A 15,884-nucleotide genomic window follows, 5' to 3' on the forward strand; every position below is an offset into this window, starting at 1 on the left:
TTTCCCACCAATGCATGACAGAAGTAGCTCAAACAGACAGCGCCTTGAGGATGTTGAAACAAGGGCCGAGTGGACAATATGTCTCAATATTCAGTGATGAAAAGGACATTTGTCATTCACACACTGTAAACTCTGCAGCATGTTAGGAACCAATGTCCTGTTGGAATAACGAGTTCAGCACAATCATCTTCCTCACATATGGCGAGTCGTGTTCTTCCAGGATTTCCTGATATTGGAATCCATCTCAACTCCTAAATGCAGTCCATCGCTGAGCTTCCGCCACGCTTCACTGTAGGTAGGGTGTTCTTTTCACGTCATCTTCATTCTTCCTCCTCCAGACATACCACTGAACCAAAGGCCTGTAAATATACACGTTTCATCCCTCTATCAAACGGCCTCCCAACATTTCTCTGTCTCATGTCTATGGTTTTGAGCCACATCTGTTTTTTTGTATTTTGGGTCAGTAGAGGTGAACGTGTTGAAGTTTGAGCATAGATACCTTATGTATTTTTAATATATATCTAAAATAAGGAAGGTTGGAGCAGGGTTTCAGCAGCATCTGATTTGTAAATGTGTGCTCTTATGATTTGGAGACTACAGTTGTCATTTAAAGATGCATTTGGTCTTGAAAAATTAAAATCTATTGTACTGAGCAATTTAAACAGATGATAAATAGTATATTGAAATAAATATTTTGCCAAGAACCCTTATGCACAGCTGAGTTCAACAACTGCTTCCAACTTTCATTGAAACAAAGAACTACAAACTATATTTTGTAAAACTTTATTCAATATCATTCTGGACGAGTTAGCACGTAGAATTATGTGATTAAATTATATTTGAAACATAATTTATAAACTTTTTGCAAATCTAATTTCAGCAAATATTGAAAGCGCCCCTGAAGACAAAAATATATATAATCTGTGCGGAAAAAAAAACGTAATAAATGTAGGCGTTTTAATTAACAACATTGCTTTCCGACCTTCGGTACGAACCCGTGAACGCACCACAGCGCCCAGGCTTCCTGGTGGTCAGGTGACCGAGGGGCAAGGCAGGCCATTCTCGGCTTCTCCTTCGCTCGGGCTCAAATGTCGGAGGTGTTCGTGTCTGGAAGAAATGGACTCTGGCAATGCGTGAACTCGATCATTCAGAGATCCGACCAGCTGAGTCTGTGAATGGCGCCAAAACAGGACCCTAAGCCTAAATTTCAAGAAGGTCGGTAGAGAAAATAAGTCTGATGAAGCGCGTTAGCGTCTGGGAGGAAGGGGGCGGGTTTGTTGTTGTAGCTGCTGCGGCTGAGGCAGGACGATAGTGCGCTGGAAGGAGGGAGACGGACGCGCAGGGTCTTTATTAAATGCTTATTCACGTGGGGAATACATTTATAACACACCCTGGTGACGTAGGTGAAAGGTTACGATGCGCGAATGCGTAAAACCCACGTTAGCCAAAAGGCTAACGGTGAGCTAGCCTTGTTTACAGCGCCGAGGAGCCGCTGAAAGCCTTCATTCCCTGCTAGTGAGCTAGCAGTAAACAAGCTAGCTCACCGGTGAGCTAGCCTTGTTTACTGCGCCGAGAAGCCGCTGAAAGCCTTCATTCCCTGCTAGTGAGCTAGCAGTAAACAAGTTAGCAGTAAGCAAGCTAGCTCACCGGTGAGCTAGCTTGCTTACTGCGCCGAGGAGCCCCTGAAAGCCTTCATTCCCTGCTAGTGAGCTAGCAGTAAACAAGCCTTTTGGCTAACGGTGAGCTAGCTTGTTTACTGCCTTTTGGCTAATGGTGAGCTAGCTTGTTTACTGCCTTTTGGCTAATGGCGAGCTAGCTTGTTTACTGCCTTTTGGCTAATGGTGAGCTAGCTTGTTTACTGCCTTTTGGCTAATGGCGAGCTAGCTTGTTTACTGCCTTTTGGCTAACTGTGAGCTAGCTTGTGTACTGCGCCGAGGAGCCGCTGAAAGCCTTCATTCCCTCGGTAGACTAACGGGGTGTTAGCCCCGGAGAGCTTGTGTTCACTTTGTGTTCACTTTGTGTGTTGTTGTTGTTGTCGTCGTCTCTCACACTTGCTTTCCGCTTCGCAGGTGAACGAGTCCTGTGCTTTCATGGGCCATTGCTCTATGAGGCAAAGGTTTGTGTTCAACACAAAAATAATGCATGTGGCGTTTTTATGTGGGTTTTCAGCTGACGCGGATCTTGTCTTCCTTCACAGTGTGTAAAGATCAACATAAAGGATAAGCAGATCAAATACTTCATTCATTACAGCGGATGGAACAAAAAGTGAGCAGCTTAGATACTCTGTTCCACAGCGAGCGCTTCATTGTCTGTTTTGTGTGTCTGCTGAATAATTCATTAGATTTTTATGGACGCAGTTGTGTTGTGTTCTCTTGCAGCTGGGATGAATGGGTTCCTGAAAGCAGAGTTCTCAAATATGTGGACAGCAACCTTGCGAAACAAAAAGAGCTTCAAAAGGCCAATCAGTGAGTTTTCCCATTTTTGTGCACGCAGAGGCAAAAAGGAAGCTTTTATTGTTTTAAAAAAAGAAACAACTCCCCGGCGTTAAATCCTTCGCTTCTCTTTTTTTTTTAATCCTCCACAACAAATGAAGTGAGGAGGAGGAGGATTAAAAAAAAGAGACAACCGAAGGATTTCGCTTCACGCTGTTAATGATGACTATTTATTTCTTCAACCAGGGACCATTATGTTGAGGGAAAGATGAGGGGTTTAGCACCAAGCAAGAAGATTGCTGCCGTGCAGCAGAAAAATGTTGATCTGTAAGTGCCTGCTTTGTTTTCCCCACCTCTAATAAAGCAATATATTGTAAGCACATAATATTGAACTGGCTTAATTCTACATTTTGATTGGAGTAATAAATGTATGCATGCGTATTTTATCTCATTGTTACTTGTAATGTTTTTTTTTCTGTCCTAGGAAATTGAAAAAGGCAAAGCAGAAGAGTGAGTAAAATGTTTCTGGACAGCAAACGCCGGCTTTCTCAAACTTTCTCAAGCCCACACTGATAGGAAAGTATCGAATTATAAATGGATCCGAGTTTACTTTCAGTGAAATAAGACTCACCAAACAAAACTAATAATAGAGTCACTCCTTATTTTTAATTGAAGAGAAGAATCTATGCAATGCGCTGCATTCTCCCACAGTTTGTTTTCCCCCTGAACACACCATGGCATCTCATTCCACACCAATTGTTTTCAGGCGCAACCAAACACAGATGTTCACTGCTCTCGTCCTCAAATGTACAGATCCGTTACATCGCTGCCGCCGGTTCAGAACACTGACACTCTCTGCATAAGGATTTGTGTCGTTCCCCCCCCCCCCCCCCCCCCCAAAAAAAATAGAAGAAAGAAACAAGCTCAAGATGCAGAACGTAGATTCACAATTAAAACCGTGCTTGTTGTTTTGGTCCTCCCCACGTTAATGATGAACTGTGTGAGTTTTGTCACAGCGTTGCTATCCTCTTGGAGAAGTTTGCATACATATATCTAACTTGTGCTTTATGATGTTAAATAATTTAAGTGCTCATCTATTGTGCCTATAAGTACTACCGGTACCTTCTTTAGGGGCCCTGAAGAGGCTTTGATTGATCACATGCCAGAAATGCTTTTAACGCTACTTCCCTTTATTTCTACATAAACGTCTTGTTTAGCCCCAGGGCCGGGAGAAGGTTCAAGCAGCGGAGAAATGCCCCAGGGACCACGGAAGAAGAGGGCCCGGGTTGACCCCACCGTGGAGAGTGTATGTAGCCCCTGAAAACACCCCCACAGAATTACTTCAGTGCACAGCAGGACATCTACCATGGTTGTTTTAAGGATTCACTTTTCTCACTTGTCTTTTATGTATAATCCTCCCAGAAAGATTCAAGCTGATTGTATTATTATATAATATAATAATAGTGAGGTTCTTTCCAGGCGATTGCTAAGAGCCGCTAAATTCTTTCTAGTGTTCCGGTGAAGTAGCTGATTTGGTTTTCCTCAGAGAGAAAACAACATGAATCATTTCAAGATTCAAGATTCAAGATACTTTATTATCATTATGCGAACATAATAAAATCGTGTGAAGGCCCACGGCTTAAGGCACGCATCGGAACATTTTGGCTCAATGCAGGCAGAACGATGGAAGCATGAGCTGGACTCAAACACAAGATGTCAACGAAAGATAACATCCCCACGACGGTTCTTTCCTTTCATTGGCACGTCTTGCAACCAATTGTGATTTAAGTGTCTAGTCCGAGTTACATAACGCCTGATTTACCCTTCATAGGTGGTTCGATTAGTTTTCCTTGATTTCCTCTGGTTTGTTCACCGTTTTATTTTGACACTAAGCCAAAACGAGCTCACAGCAATGCTGTGCTTTTAATTTTTTTTTGGCTTCATAAATACTCTCTGAAATTTTTAACACCGAGAGACAAACAGTCAGAGCTAAAGGCTAATTTGATTCTCCACTCATATTAGAATCGGGGGAAACTTGGTGGTGATCTTAAAGAGTATCGGTCAAACACGAAATGGTTGAAAACAGGAAGTGAAATGTCTTTCTCATCCAGATGAGAGTGGGTTTAACAATCCTGCAAATGTGTCTAACTTGTGAGGGTTTACCTCCTACTGTATCTAAAAACCTTAGATAGGCAGGGCTTGATAAATGCTTTTATGTTAAAATATAGTCCCTGAAAAATACTTGATGTTCAACACAAGACAAGACAAAGATTATAATATACAGAAGCTTAATAGGATAATGCATGTAAAGTGACAATCTACAGTCCAATTAAAAAGGTGAACATATGTACGTGTCCAGGAGGACATGTTCACCAACCGTGTGGAGGTGAAGGTGAAGATCCCGGAGGAGCTGAAGCCCTGGCTGGTGGATGACTGGGACCTCATCACCCGACAGAAGCAGGTGAAACCCCCCCCCCCCCCCACACACACACACACACACAGCCTCAACAGGTGTAGATTTACCTCCCAGGCGAGGCCCAGTGGAGGTCAGAGCGGTTGGCGCCGCAGCAAGCGCCACGTGAAAGTGTTCAAACACAGAATCATCGTGCGTTCTCTGCCGCTTTCCGTCGCTTCCAGTTGTTTCACCTGCCTGCTAAGAAGAACGTGGAGACTGTGTTGGAGGATTATGCAAACTACAAGAAATCAAAAGGAAACTCGGACAATAGGTAAGAATAAGAATCGGTCGTAAATAACGTCCTTTAAATGGTGTGAAGATGACATGACCCTTCCTCCCTCCATCCACAGAGAGTACGCAGTAAACGAAGTGGTGGCAGGGATTCGGGAGTACTTCAGCGTGATGCTGGGAACGCAGCTGCTTTACAAGTTTGAGAGGCCGCAGTACGCCGAGGTCCTGGCTGAACACCCCGAGACGCCGATGTCTCAGGTGTACGGAGCTCCACACCTACTACGGCTGTTTGGTAGGACGCCCTGAAGCATAGCGATGTTAAAATCTGGTGATCAGTGTTCGTGTAGCTCACACACACACGGAAGCAGCGCTTTGATCTGTACTTTTAAAAAGTATTAGATCTTTGGAATAGTCCTCTCATGAAGCTGAATGTTGTGTTTTGTGTCCTGAAATATTCCCTGCAGAACATTTTATGTCGTGATGGTGGAATTATCGATATCTCTGCTCCATCCTCGGTTATAATCACTTTCTGTTGGTGACGTATCATGTTTCTGTATGTTTAGGACTTCCATTTCGCATTTTAAGTAAAACTGTGAGCGATCAGGAGATCGCTTTTAGAGTCCATTATTTTGTTGAATCGGCTTTTTACACAATAAAAGTAGCAAATGAATCCAACACCTTGTGCTTTCAGAAATTAAACCCCTGCAGCTTCAATTCATGCAGCACAACGTGAAAAAATATCCGTCAGCAGCTAATTAGTCTTTTCTGTGTGGCAAAGTATGACCAGCCCGTTTAATAGCTCAATCCAGCTCCGACCCTTCGATGCAGGGACTTCCCCTGGACCGCTGAAGGTGTGCTGGGATATCCGGCACCAAGACGTTAGATGCAGAACCTTGAAGTCCTGTAAGTGCTTGGAGTTGTGAGGTGAGGCCTCTGCCTCACCTTCTCCAGACGTTGAAGCTACAGTAGCTCATCTGCTGCATTGGACCTTCGCTGCCCGTGACCCTGCCACCGCTTCACTGCTTTTCCTCCATTGGACCACTTTTGATCGGGACCGACCCCTGCAGACTGGGAACGCTCCAAAGGACCTGGAGCTTCGGAGACGCTCTGACTTCAAGCGGCGTCACTTTTGCCCCAAATCCTTACCCTCGCCAAGTGTTGCTGCTTCTAACAGCGACTTTGAGAACAAAATATTCATTTGCTGCCGAATACGTCCCACCTACTATCAGGTGCCACTATAATGAGAAAATCAGTTTGATTCTCTTACCTTGACGGAAGTCGTCGTGTTATGGCTGATTGTTGTAAGACCCCCCCCCCCCCCCCCCTGCAGTTGTTCCACATGGCGGTGATGATTTCAGAGGTAAAATCTGACTTTGCAGGGAGTGGACTCGGCTTGTTTCTTAAGATAAGTCATAGAACGATTTGCTGCTGCGGATAAACGCATCGCAGAGTCCAGTCTAATCACATTTACCAGTTTAAACGTCCATGCAAGATGCCTTCATTAATTACGAACGAGTACCTTCAACATGAAGGTGTTTATTTTACTGAACACATTCCTCCTTTGTTATTTTTGTAGTTTTTCCAATATAATTTCCATAAAACCTATTGTATAATAATAATAATTGCCACTTTGCAATGTAAAATGCGCGCTAATTCAACCATGTTGCCCCTCCTGAACTCTAAATAAGAAATTCCCTGCATGCCAGTAGTTTGCTGTACAAGCCTTTCTTTTGTGAAGGTGTTTTTTTACAGAACTTTAAAAGAAATCTGTCCTGAATCATTCATCCTGCCGTTACTTTGGCTTTTTCCTTACATGTTTTGCTATCCCCAACAGTTCGTATCGGAGCCATGCTGGCCTACACTCCACTGGATGAGAAGAGTCTGGCTTTGCTACTCAGTTACCTCCAAGACTTCCTCAAGTATGTTGAGCTCCCACGACTTCACCGGAGAGGCAATGTCCCGTTTGGGCCGAGTCTGTTGTTTCAAATCCTCAAAACAAGTCATGAAATGAATGTCCTGACACTGACGGTACAATAGCGTGTAAGACAGGTGGATCTGATGTTTGGTTGCACACGCGGTGCATGAATGAGGCCCGAGGTTTCTAAATTGATGATGGAAATCTAAAACACACCGTCCCTTTCCACACAGCACAGCAGACTTATTTATGTTGACTTGACGTCAGTGTGACATTTTTGCATGGCCTGAATTTTGACTTGCCAGTCTTTGACACACTGCAGAGTAGTTGAGTTGTAACCAGCATTATTCTTGCTGTAAATGATCCAGTGAGCTGCAGAAGCCATGACAACCATTTACAGGGATCCTGGTTAACTGAGTGTGAGTGTCAGGCTGCAAACAACATCTTTATTGCTGATGTAAGACATGCTGCTCCTGGCTGTCTGGTTAAAGGGCCTGTGGATACGATGATGAAGAATCGCCTTGAGAAAGTGCTGATCCAGACATGAGGAAGCTGGGTTACGCTCTCTGGATGAAACATGTATCACAGCTTCAGAGTCGCGTTTAATGTCCTGTTGCTGTGCTCTACCTGCAGAGGTGACGGTTGCAGTAGCGGTCTCCATGACGATCTACCCTGTCAGTCTGTTCTACTTCTTCTTCTTCTTCTTCTTCTTCAGGTACCTGGTCAAGAATTCCTCCACCCTCTTCAATGCCTCGGACTACGAGGTTGCACCCCCGGAGTACCACCGCAAGGCTGTGTGAGAGCCACAGACTGAGGCATGTTGTCCCGCCTCCCTGGCCACGTGTAAACACACGCACACCGCTCGCTGCCCTTTTAAGCGAAGACTGAACTTTTTTCTTGAACTGATCTCACGCCCCTCAAAGGTCTCGATGAGCTCGTCACAGGTCGGAAAAATGTCTCTCTCTCTCCCTTTGCTCTTTTTCTCTCTCACTTCTTTCAAAAGTTCTAATCTAAAAAATAAGACGTTTTTTTTTGGTCTTTCTGTGCATTCTGTATGATAGATATATGTCACTGTTGCATGTGTGTATTTATTAGTGCTTCTTCTGCCATGAGGTACAATTTAATGCTTGACCGCATGGTCGGCACTCACTGTTTGCATATCTGTATCCCGTGTGTTTGTATCCATTTGTAACAAAAATAAAATAAAAAGAAATGTTTCTACAAATCTTTATGTTGAATGCTAAACCGTGAAGGGCCACACAAAGACATAAGATGAAAATTAATAGACTTATAGGTTCACCATCAGTTTCATTTTCTATGTTGCAAATCTAAAAATGTTCAAAATGCCCGCAAGTATACTTTTAATTTTATTAAAAAAGTGAGTGGGTCAGAAAGGGTGCTTCTTGCGTTGGCAGGCTCTCTGGGTCCGAGCATCTGCCTGCTGAAGACCCACGTCGACATCCTAAAGGACTACACCGCGGCCTTCAACAAGGAACTGCAGGCTTTGGCTGAGAAGCACAACTTTCTCGTCTTTGACAGGCCATACAGAAACCAAAAAATAGAATCCTCTTCTCACTTGAATTGTTATGGTTAATGATTTTTAATTCTCCCAAAGACGGTCCCTAGTCATGTGTTTCCTTTAGTAGGCAGACAAATATGTTTAGCACAATCAAGATATTTTAAAAAGCAATGGCTGATAAAAAAAAAAAAAAGAATTCCGGTCTTCGAATGTTTAAATAGTCAAGAAAGCGGGTGTCAGTGTTTATATTTACATACAGGTAGAAACAACTTTATACCATGTAATAAACGCAGAAACGAAGGACATTTAATTCATTCTTGGACTACATTTGAGGTTACATCCATTCATTCATGTCTACTACAGCAAAGCAAACTAAGCAATTTGGCTTTGGAAGAACACATCATCGAATGTCATGACACTGACAGACCAGGCAAAATGATTCTGCCCCCATTGTGCATCTTGTTTATCGGCAAAATATATTATTTATCAGCTGTTTGCAGCAACCAGATAAAACAAAATCAATTAAAATAGCTCAATACAGGACTCTTTAGGTGTTATACTTTAAGTGTTTTATATTATAAGTGTTCTATTCCAAATATAGCACGAGTTGCGGCTTTTACTAACTACTATAGTTTCATAATTATGCAACCCTAAAGTGCTTTTGTCACGGCCTCTTCTGATTTCACGGCTATTTTTAAAAATAAGTATTGATTCTGTTTACATTGCAATCTTATATCTGATAACAGGTATTATCTCAACAACTTCTGTTTTGTTCCTGCAGCTCTTTTCTTAGTGAAATGACACACGGACTAATGTGTGCAAACAAATAGATACTAGCCCTACTCCACAATTAGGAGCTAAGTTTAATTATTACCTTGGCCTCCGCACACCATATCAAAATGTTTTATGAGTCCCTAAAATGTTGCTTCGGTCTGAGAGTGTTGTAAAGTGTAAGTTACACAACTACAACAGTTCCACAGAACGCAAACTAGGTGTTCGGTGACGCGTTGCAGACAGGTAAACAAATGGGCTGTTTTCATTGTGGGTGTTAATTCAAAGAAATTAACAGTTAATTAAGAGCTTAAGAACTCAAAGAGAAGGGTAGTTTTTCATAGGTGAATGACCCCACCCCCCCAGGTGTATCGCTACTCAGGTAAGTCTGACGTCAGGCCATAGTTTTCCTGCTTTTTGTCCTCGGATGAGTCCAAATTCTCCCAATGACGCTTTATGAGGAAGTCCCGCCTCTAAACTTTATCGATTGGGCACAACCTCAGCTTGACCGCGGATGGTTTGATCTAATTGGCTGTTTAGGTTGTCAATCAGGACGCGAGGAGGAGAGTCGTGGTGAAGCGTCAGGTGAAACTCACTGGGAGACGGGGCAGATAAAACTTACTTCGTCTGAATGTTTTGAAAAGTTGTTGCTTTTTTTTTTTTTTTTTTGCTATTTACGAGGATATTCATCAAACGAAACACCGCGGAGCGAGATGAAGAGCCTCAAGTATCGATTGAAAAAGCACGAAGTCACCATCACAGTGAGTGGAACACCCTCGGTTCCCCCATGTTGGCTTAACCTTTGCTAATAGTGCCGTCGCTTAACATTGTATTAGCTCCGTGTTGATAAGAGATGCTAAGGCTAACGTGTTGCGTCTCGGCCCCCGGGGGGGGGACAATGGTTGTAACCATAGCCTTCTGCCTCCCCCGCCCAGCAGCCACGGTAGGCTCGGTCATGTTCCCACGGCGCTGGAGGGGTGATCGGAACATCCACCGCCGGCGTGGAAACGCACCTGCGCCCCTGCGTGGACGCCGGACATGGCGCGACACGCTTTATTTTCACCGCGTCCACACGAATCCATGTTTTATAGAGACGTGGCTGAACTCAGACGGAGAGTTTGACTTTGTTGATATTCACAAAGTGCGGTGTGGATGATAGACCCGTGACTCCGCCCGCCCCCCCCCCCCCCTGGTTGTTGTCACCTCGGACACGCGCGACCCGAAACGAACGCACACCTGAATATTCTGATCAAGGTTATAATCTTTTTTTTTTTTTTTTAATGTTTGATCTAGTTTATTTATTTGTAGTTTCCTGTTGAATTCCTCCACATTGTTCCTCTAGTGACTAATAAAGCTAATAAAGCTAATCTTTTAATCTGCAACTCCCAAAATGAACACGAAGTTCGATGAAGACTTTTGGCATAATGGTGAACGTTTTCACAGAGCTTCTGTTTTTATTTAATTAATCGTTGGCTTGTATTTATATTTGATTTCAGCCTTTCAGATGCAATCACCTGGTTTCTTTAGTTTCCTCTGACAGAGACTGACTTGCCTTTGGGGCTGTGAGTACATCTGGAAGTTTTAATAAGGCGTCTCGGTTCTCGACATTTCAACCATTTTCTGGATTTCATTATTTGTCGAGAAAATGGTCAACAACAGTCGTTGTAAGCTGCTGCTTAAAACTACTTAACATTCATGGTTCGATTCTCTTTATTAAAAATAAAAGTGCCAGTTATTGGGCTGAATATAGAATATTTTTGGAATAAAAAAAAAAAACACTTATAGAATGTGTTCATGGATTTAAGGATCAGCAGTAGCAACCTGGAATGTTGCAGGATTTTTTCCCCTCTAGTTCACTCGGCATGAGTTCTATGAGACTTTTGCACCGTTCAGCTTGCAGGGATGTTTGGTGCAACGCTTTCTGTTCCCAGCAATTACCATGAGAAAGGCACAAAGCCAGAGGACCTGTGTGTGGTAGACTATCTGCACCCTTTGACAGGGAGAAAAAAAAAAGGCCTTTCAAAAATGAATTGCCATTGTATCTGTGTGATGCGTTCCCTAGTTTCACCCCTTCACTCAAAGCAAAAAGACATCTGTAAAAAAAAAAAAAAAAGAAAGGAAAAAAAAGCCTGTTTTTTGCCCTGCAGCAGTTGTTGTACTTGGGGAGAAGGTGCAAGCTTAAAGACTGGAAGGTAGAGACGTACGCACGCTGCTGCATCACTGAGCTCTGACATGGAGCATCGCATTCAGAGTTAAGGTTAACTCATTGGGATTCAGTTTCCAACATATTCTCTTTTCCTGATCCAGGTGCTCGGTGAGCAGAGAAATCACTCACACATTTTGCGTTCTTCACATTCTGTCTTTGAAGAACGAAAGGTTTGATATATTTTATGTTGAAACAGACTTGGCATTTATACTGGTCAGGGAGATGGTTCCCATTACGTTCCTCCGTGTAGGCAGATCAATGTCGTTGGTTTTCAATAATTACAGCACCTTTTGTTCTGATTATGTGCATCATGCGTTGGCATACTGATTATCATTCATTGCATTTGATGTTTTCACCACCTGTTATCGGTAGATCCTGAAATATTTGGTCATAAAACATAAATCAGTCAACATTAGATTTACAGCATTGACTCTTATTTTAATGTTTTCGATGCATGCTTGCCTTATTAGTCACAAAGGAATGAGAAGTGAACTATGTTTTCTGGTGAGACGGATTATAATCTACACATAAACATCTGTATTTTCCAGGTGGGAGAAGGGGAGTCAGAATTCATGTTATATAATGTGACTGCCCACAGAAAGTAATTCAGTTGGGGAAGCCTCAATAACACAAAGGGAATGGGACGAGGTCTTTGGCTCATGTTTGGGGCAGTCAGGGCTCCAGTTTGTTAACCCACGTGTAGAGGACTATTGACAGTGATTCTCACAAGGCTTCTCCTGACAGGCATCGAGCTGTCTATGCATCTAAAGGCAAAGGCAACAAGGGTTTGAGTTCTATGTAACTCCAGTTGCTTATTTCATGCACAGAAAAGGAAAGCTGGAAATCCTCACAGAAAGAGGCATTAGTCAGATTTTATTAATGGCAAAAATTATTTAAATAACGAGTAGTTTCAAACAAATGTCATTTAACTTGTTGAAGCTCTAAGCAAAAGCTGATTATGTTTTAACTAAGTTTTACAATCGATTTTGCCAATAAATTCAAATTATGTTATCATCTAGTCTTTAAAAATGACATTGGCTTATGATAAACAGATCCTTCTCAGCCTGAAAACAAATAAAGGATGCTAAAGAAAAGGTCTTTGTAAAAATAATATATCCACACTAGGATTAAAATCCATTGTCTATATTTGATTGGACTATCATTTTTCACACACTACAAGCATTTTTCACACTATGCTGGCCACAAATCCACGTTTTCCAAGTGAACATTTTTAAATGAGGAAAATGCTTTTGGAAAGATCAGCAGTTTGAGCGCTCTAGGGCATTAAATGAAGAGAAACTGGATTTCCTGGTTGGATTTTAGCGTGTAAGGTCTCACACACTCTCAGGTTGTTGTCACAGCAAATACTGGATCTGCTGTTGGGGACACTCCTGTATATTGTGTGCAGAGGTTGATGTGTTTGGGTTGATTTGTAAGGAGCTAAATAAAGGTACCTTATGCATCTCCATTTGAGTTTGTCTGTATATTGTAGTTACTGCTAGTTATCAATAATACAATTGTAGAATTTTAAACATTTTGCCACTGTTAATGTGTCCTTTTAGGTCATTCAACTTTCAGCCCATTTGAGGTTTCGTTATCGTGCTCAATTGCATCTCATAAATAGTTACAGATTTTGGGTTGAGGCCCTTTCTCAGACAAATTTGGCTCAAAATGGGAGTTCTTGACCACTTGAGGACAAAAATCTTAAAATATCCGTCCAAGAACCACATCAGGATATCAAGATCTCACTGTGATATAAAAATGTAGGACAATTGGAGATTCCTGTAAACTGCTTTTTTTTTTCTGACGGATAAATACATTTTGTTAAGAAAATATGTCCTTCAACTGCCCTATTGTTCTTGCACAAGAAAAGCCATGTATCCTCTGAATGTCTCGGGTCATTGTTTTTGTAAAGATGCATGATCTTGTGGCTACTAGTCACAGGTCACAATACATCTCTTAGTACACTTGGTTCACATTACAGTATAATTACCTCACATTAATGGAGTACTTTATATTTAATTGTATTGTCTTCTCATTTATTGTCTTGATTAATTTCCCACATTTTACGGACTATCAGTCACACTTTTTTCTTCATAGTTTGACGAGTCCTACGACTTACAGTCCGAAAAATACGGATACGTAAAATATACCTGATTATTTAAAATTTCGTAATCAGGAAGGTTATTTGGGAGCTCCTTTCGCAAACTTATGCAATACCAATTCATCCACATAAAACTATCTGATCACAACTCAAAGCAAATCACCAGCAGGAGGAAGACCCTCCACAGCTTGATGTCAGACATGCAGAATGGATGATAACCGTTATCTCACAATGAGGGACAAAAACATGCTTAACAGCAACTTTGTTGTAGGGGTGGGTAGTCAATCAATGCTAATGCATTTTGGATTTGTACTTTGTGCTTAAGGCATCCGTCCCTGCTGACATTATCCATATTAATAACAGCAGGCTATCTGTAGTGGATTGTTTTTTCTATACGGTTAATGCTCCAAAAGCAAAACCACAATTCTAGGAGATCTATAAATCAGATTAGACCGATTCCCAACTGTTACTCTCACGGTTTTGTTGTGTGCCATCAGGTTGTAATTACATCTGTAATGCTGAGCTTCAACTTTGTCAATTTAAAAATGTCTCGTTAAGTTATGAGATTCAGGTTTGCCTGTAGTCATGACTGCTGTAGCGTCTTTGTGATTTGACTATAGCAGTGACCGGTTTCTATACATGAGCTGCTATTACATCTGAAAAATAATGATTGAACCAAAATCTTTATTTCCAAAGCTGGGAAAAAAGAGGGAGAGAAAAAAAAGGTGGGAAGTTTGTTGAATTCAGAGTTGAAAGCATTTACCCGGATGCAGCCTTTGTAGCCCCCGAGGAAACTTTCTCAAGCTGTTTAATGGCCGTTAAGGCTTTGAGTATCTGCAGAAGTCAAAGCCTTCCTCAACACCCAGCAGGCATTCTTACTTCTCTCTTAATGGTGCTACGAAGGTCTTGGATTTATAAAATCCTCTTATGCCCCCTTGCTTCTCTCTCACCTTTAGAGTGCATGTTTTGATTGCTTTATGAGTTGACTTTAAGTTGGTATAGACTTTTGATATTTTCTCCCTGGGCTTTTTTGGCCAGCAGTATTATTTGGGCGTAGCAAACACAGTTATCAGTCTGATGCAGGAAAAATGCAAGCAAGCCAAGATCTCAAGAAATGAGTCGACTCATCTTTGCTGGAACCCTGGAGCGCTTCAGTTCTGGCGTGAAGCAGGAACCACTGACGGAATTTAATCTCAGCGGACGTGTGCGTCAAATTATTACTAAACAACACGATTTTGTGCTGTTGCATAATCTCTATGTAAAAATGGCTTATCGCTCTTTGTCTCACCAGTTCACTCAGTAGCTACCAGTGTGTTTTATGTACTGATACATTTTTCACATCATCAGCCCCCCCCAAAAAACCTCCACTGTGAAATTCAGTCACCCGAGACCAGCAGTAAATTGACTTGCAGATTCTTAATTTATTATCCTGTTTCACATCCCCATTGAGCATGTCTTTGATACCTGTGTTTTACATTAATATAAGTTAAGACATTTTAGCTGCTCAAAATATTTGAATTATCGTGCTTTAATCCTTCTCGCTGTACTTTGTTCCATCGTTATTCAGAATATGTGATCGCTTTGCAGATCAATCGTGTTCATAATCGTTGCGTAATATGTTGTATTTTTCTTATACCACACCTGTCCAGGTCCAGGGCAGCGTGGTGGTGCAGCGGTAGCGCTCTACAAAGTTCCCAGGCTTATTTGAGATGCGTGCTTGGATAAAGTTGAAGAGTTCCAACTTAAATCGGCCATTTCTGTCCTTTTTTTTTATTCATTTGATCTCGGAGTGAAAAAAGATTATGAAAAGATAAAAATGTTTTTCTATTTTTTGGGACCATCAAGGATGCGGTTTAAATCTGTGCTGGTGTTTAGAAGGACATTCAGAGTCTGGACTTGTGGAGGCCAAAGGGGAAACCTGACATATGATTTTGAGTCCAACAGTTTTATTTCACATACTTCTTAGTTCTCCTTTACTACAGCCCCCACAATAATTGTGTGTAGGTTTTTGTGACTGGATTTATTTATTCTGTAATATGAGAGAAGGTGGAAGGAGGGCATGGATATCAATATATTTACATTTACTAAGTTTGTTCAAATAGACCTAGAACTGAGATTCACCGCAGGAGGCCTCCTCTCAGACAGGATCAGCAGAAGTTTAATTAGGGCTGGATGTTGTGTTGTCTGTGGAGGAGGGCTGTGTTTTTAGGATTAATGTCTGGCTCCATGGGGTCAGCCAGGAGGTCATCAC

At 41.9% G+C, this 15,884-nt stretch overlaps 1 protein-coding gene across 1 annotated transcript; it reads left to right on the forward strand.

Moving 5' to 3' along the window:
- The first annotated feature begins 1,082 nt into the window (after positions 1-1,082).
- Positions 1,083-8,251, forward strand: LOC137914469 (mortality factor 4-like protein 1). The gene is made up of 12 exons (XM_068758043.1): positions 1,083-1,215; positions 2,070-2,116; positions 2,198-2,265; positions 2,379-2,465; positions 2,679-2,759; positions 2,917-2,942; positions 3,650-3,738; positions 4,792-4,893; positions 5,070-5,158; positions 5,238-5,410; positions 6,953-7,037; positions 7,749-8,251. The coding sequence occupies exons 1-12, from the start codon at positions 1,176-1,178 to the stop codon at positions 7,831-7,833; spliced, it is 972 nt and encodes a 323-aa protein (XP_068614144.1). The 5' UTR covers positions 1,083-1,175; the 3' UTR covers positions 7,834-8,251.
- The last annotated feature ends 7,633 nt before the right edge of the window (positions 8,252-15,884 follow it).

The sequence above is a fragment of the Brachionichthys hirsutus genome, chromosome 1 (genome assembly GCF_040956055.1).
Source record: "Brachionichthys hirsutus isolate HB-005 chromosome 1, CSIRO-AGI_Bhir_v1, whole genome shotgun sequence".
Lineage (NCBI taxonomy): Eukaryota > Metazoa > Chordata > Actinopteri > Lophiiformes > Brachionichthyidae > Brachionichthys > Brachionichthys hirsutus.

Excerpts from the sequence above, each read along its gene's own strand:
- LOC137914469 (XM_068758043.1), top strand. The coding sequence starts at position 1,176 with ATGGCGCCAAAACAGGACCCTAAGCCTAAATTTCAAGAAG. Across the intron at positions 2,266-2,378 it reads TACAGCGGATGGAACAAAAA|CTGGGATGAATGGGTTCCTG; the intron begins GTGAGCAGCTTA and ends GTTCTCTTGCAG. Across the intron at positions 4,894-5,069 it reads TCATCACCCGACAGAAGCAG|TTGTTTCACCTGCCTGCTAA; the intron begins GTGAAACCCCCC and ends CGTCGCTTCCAG.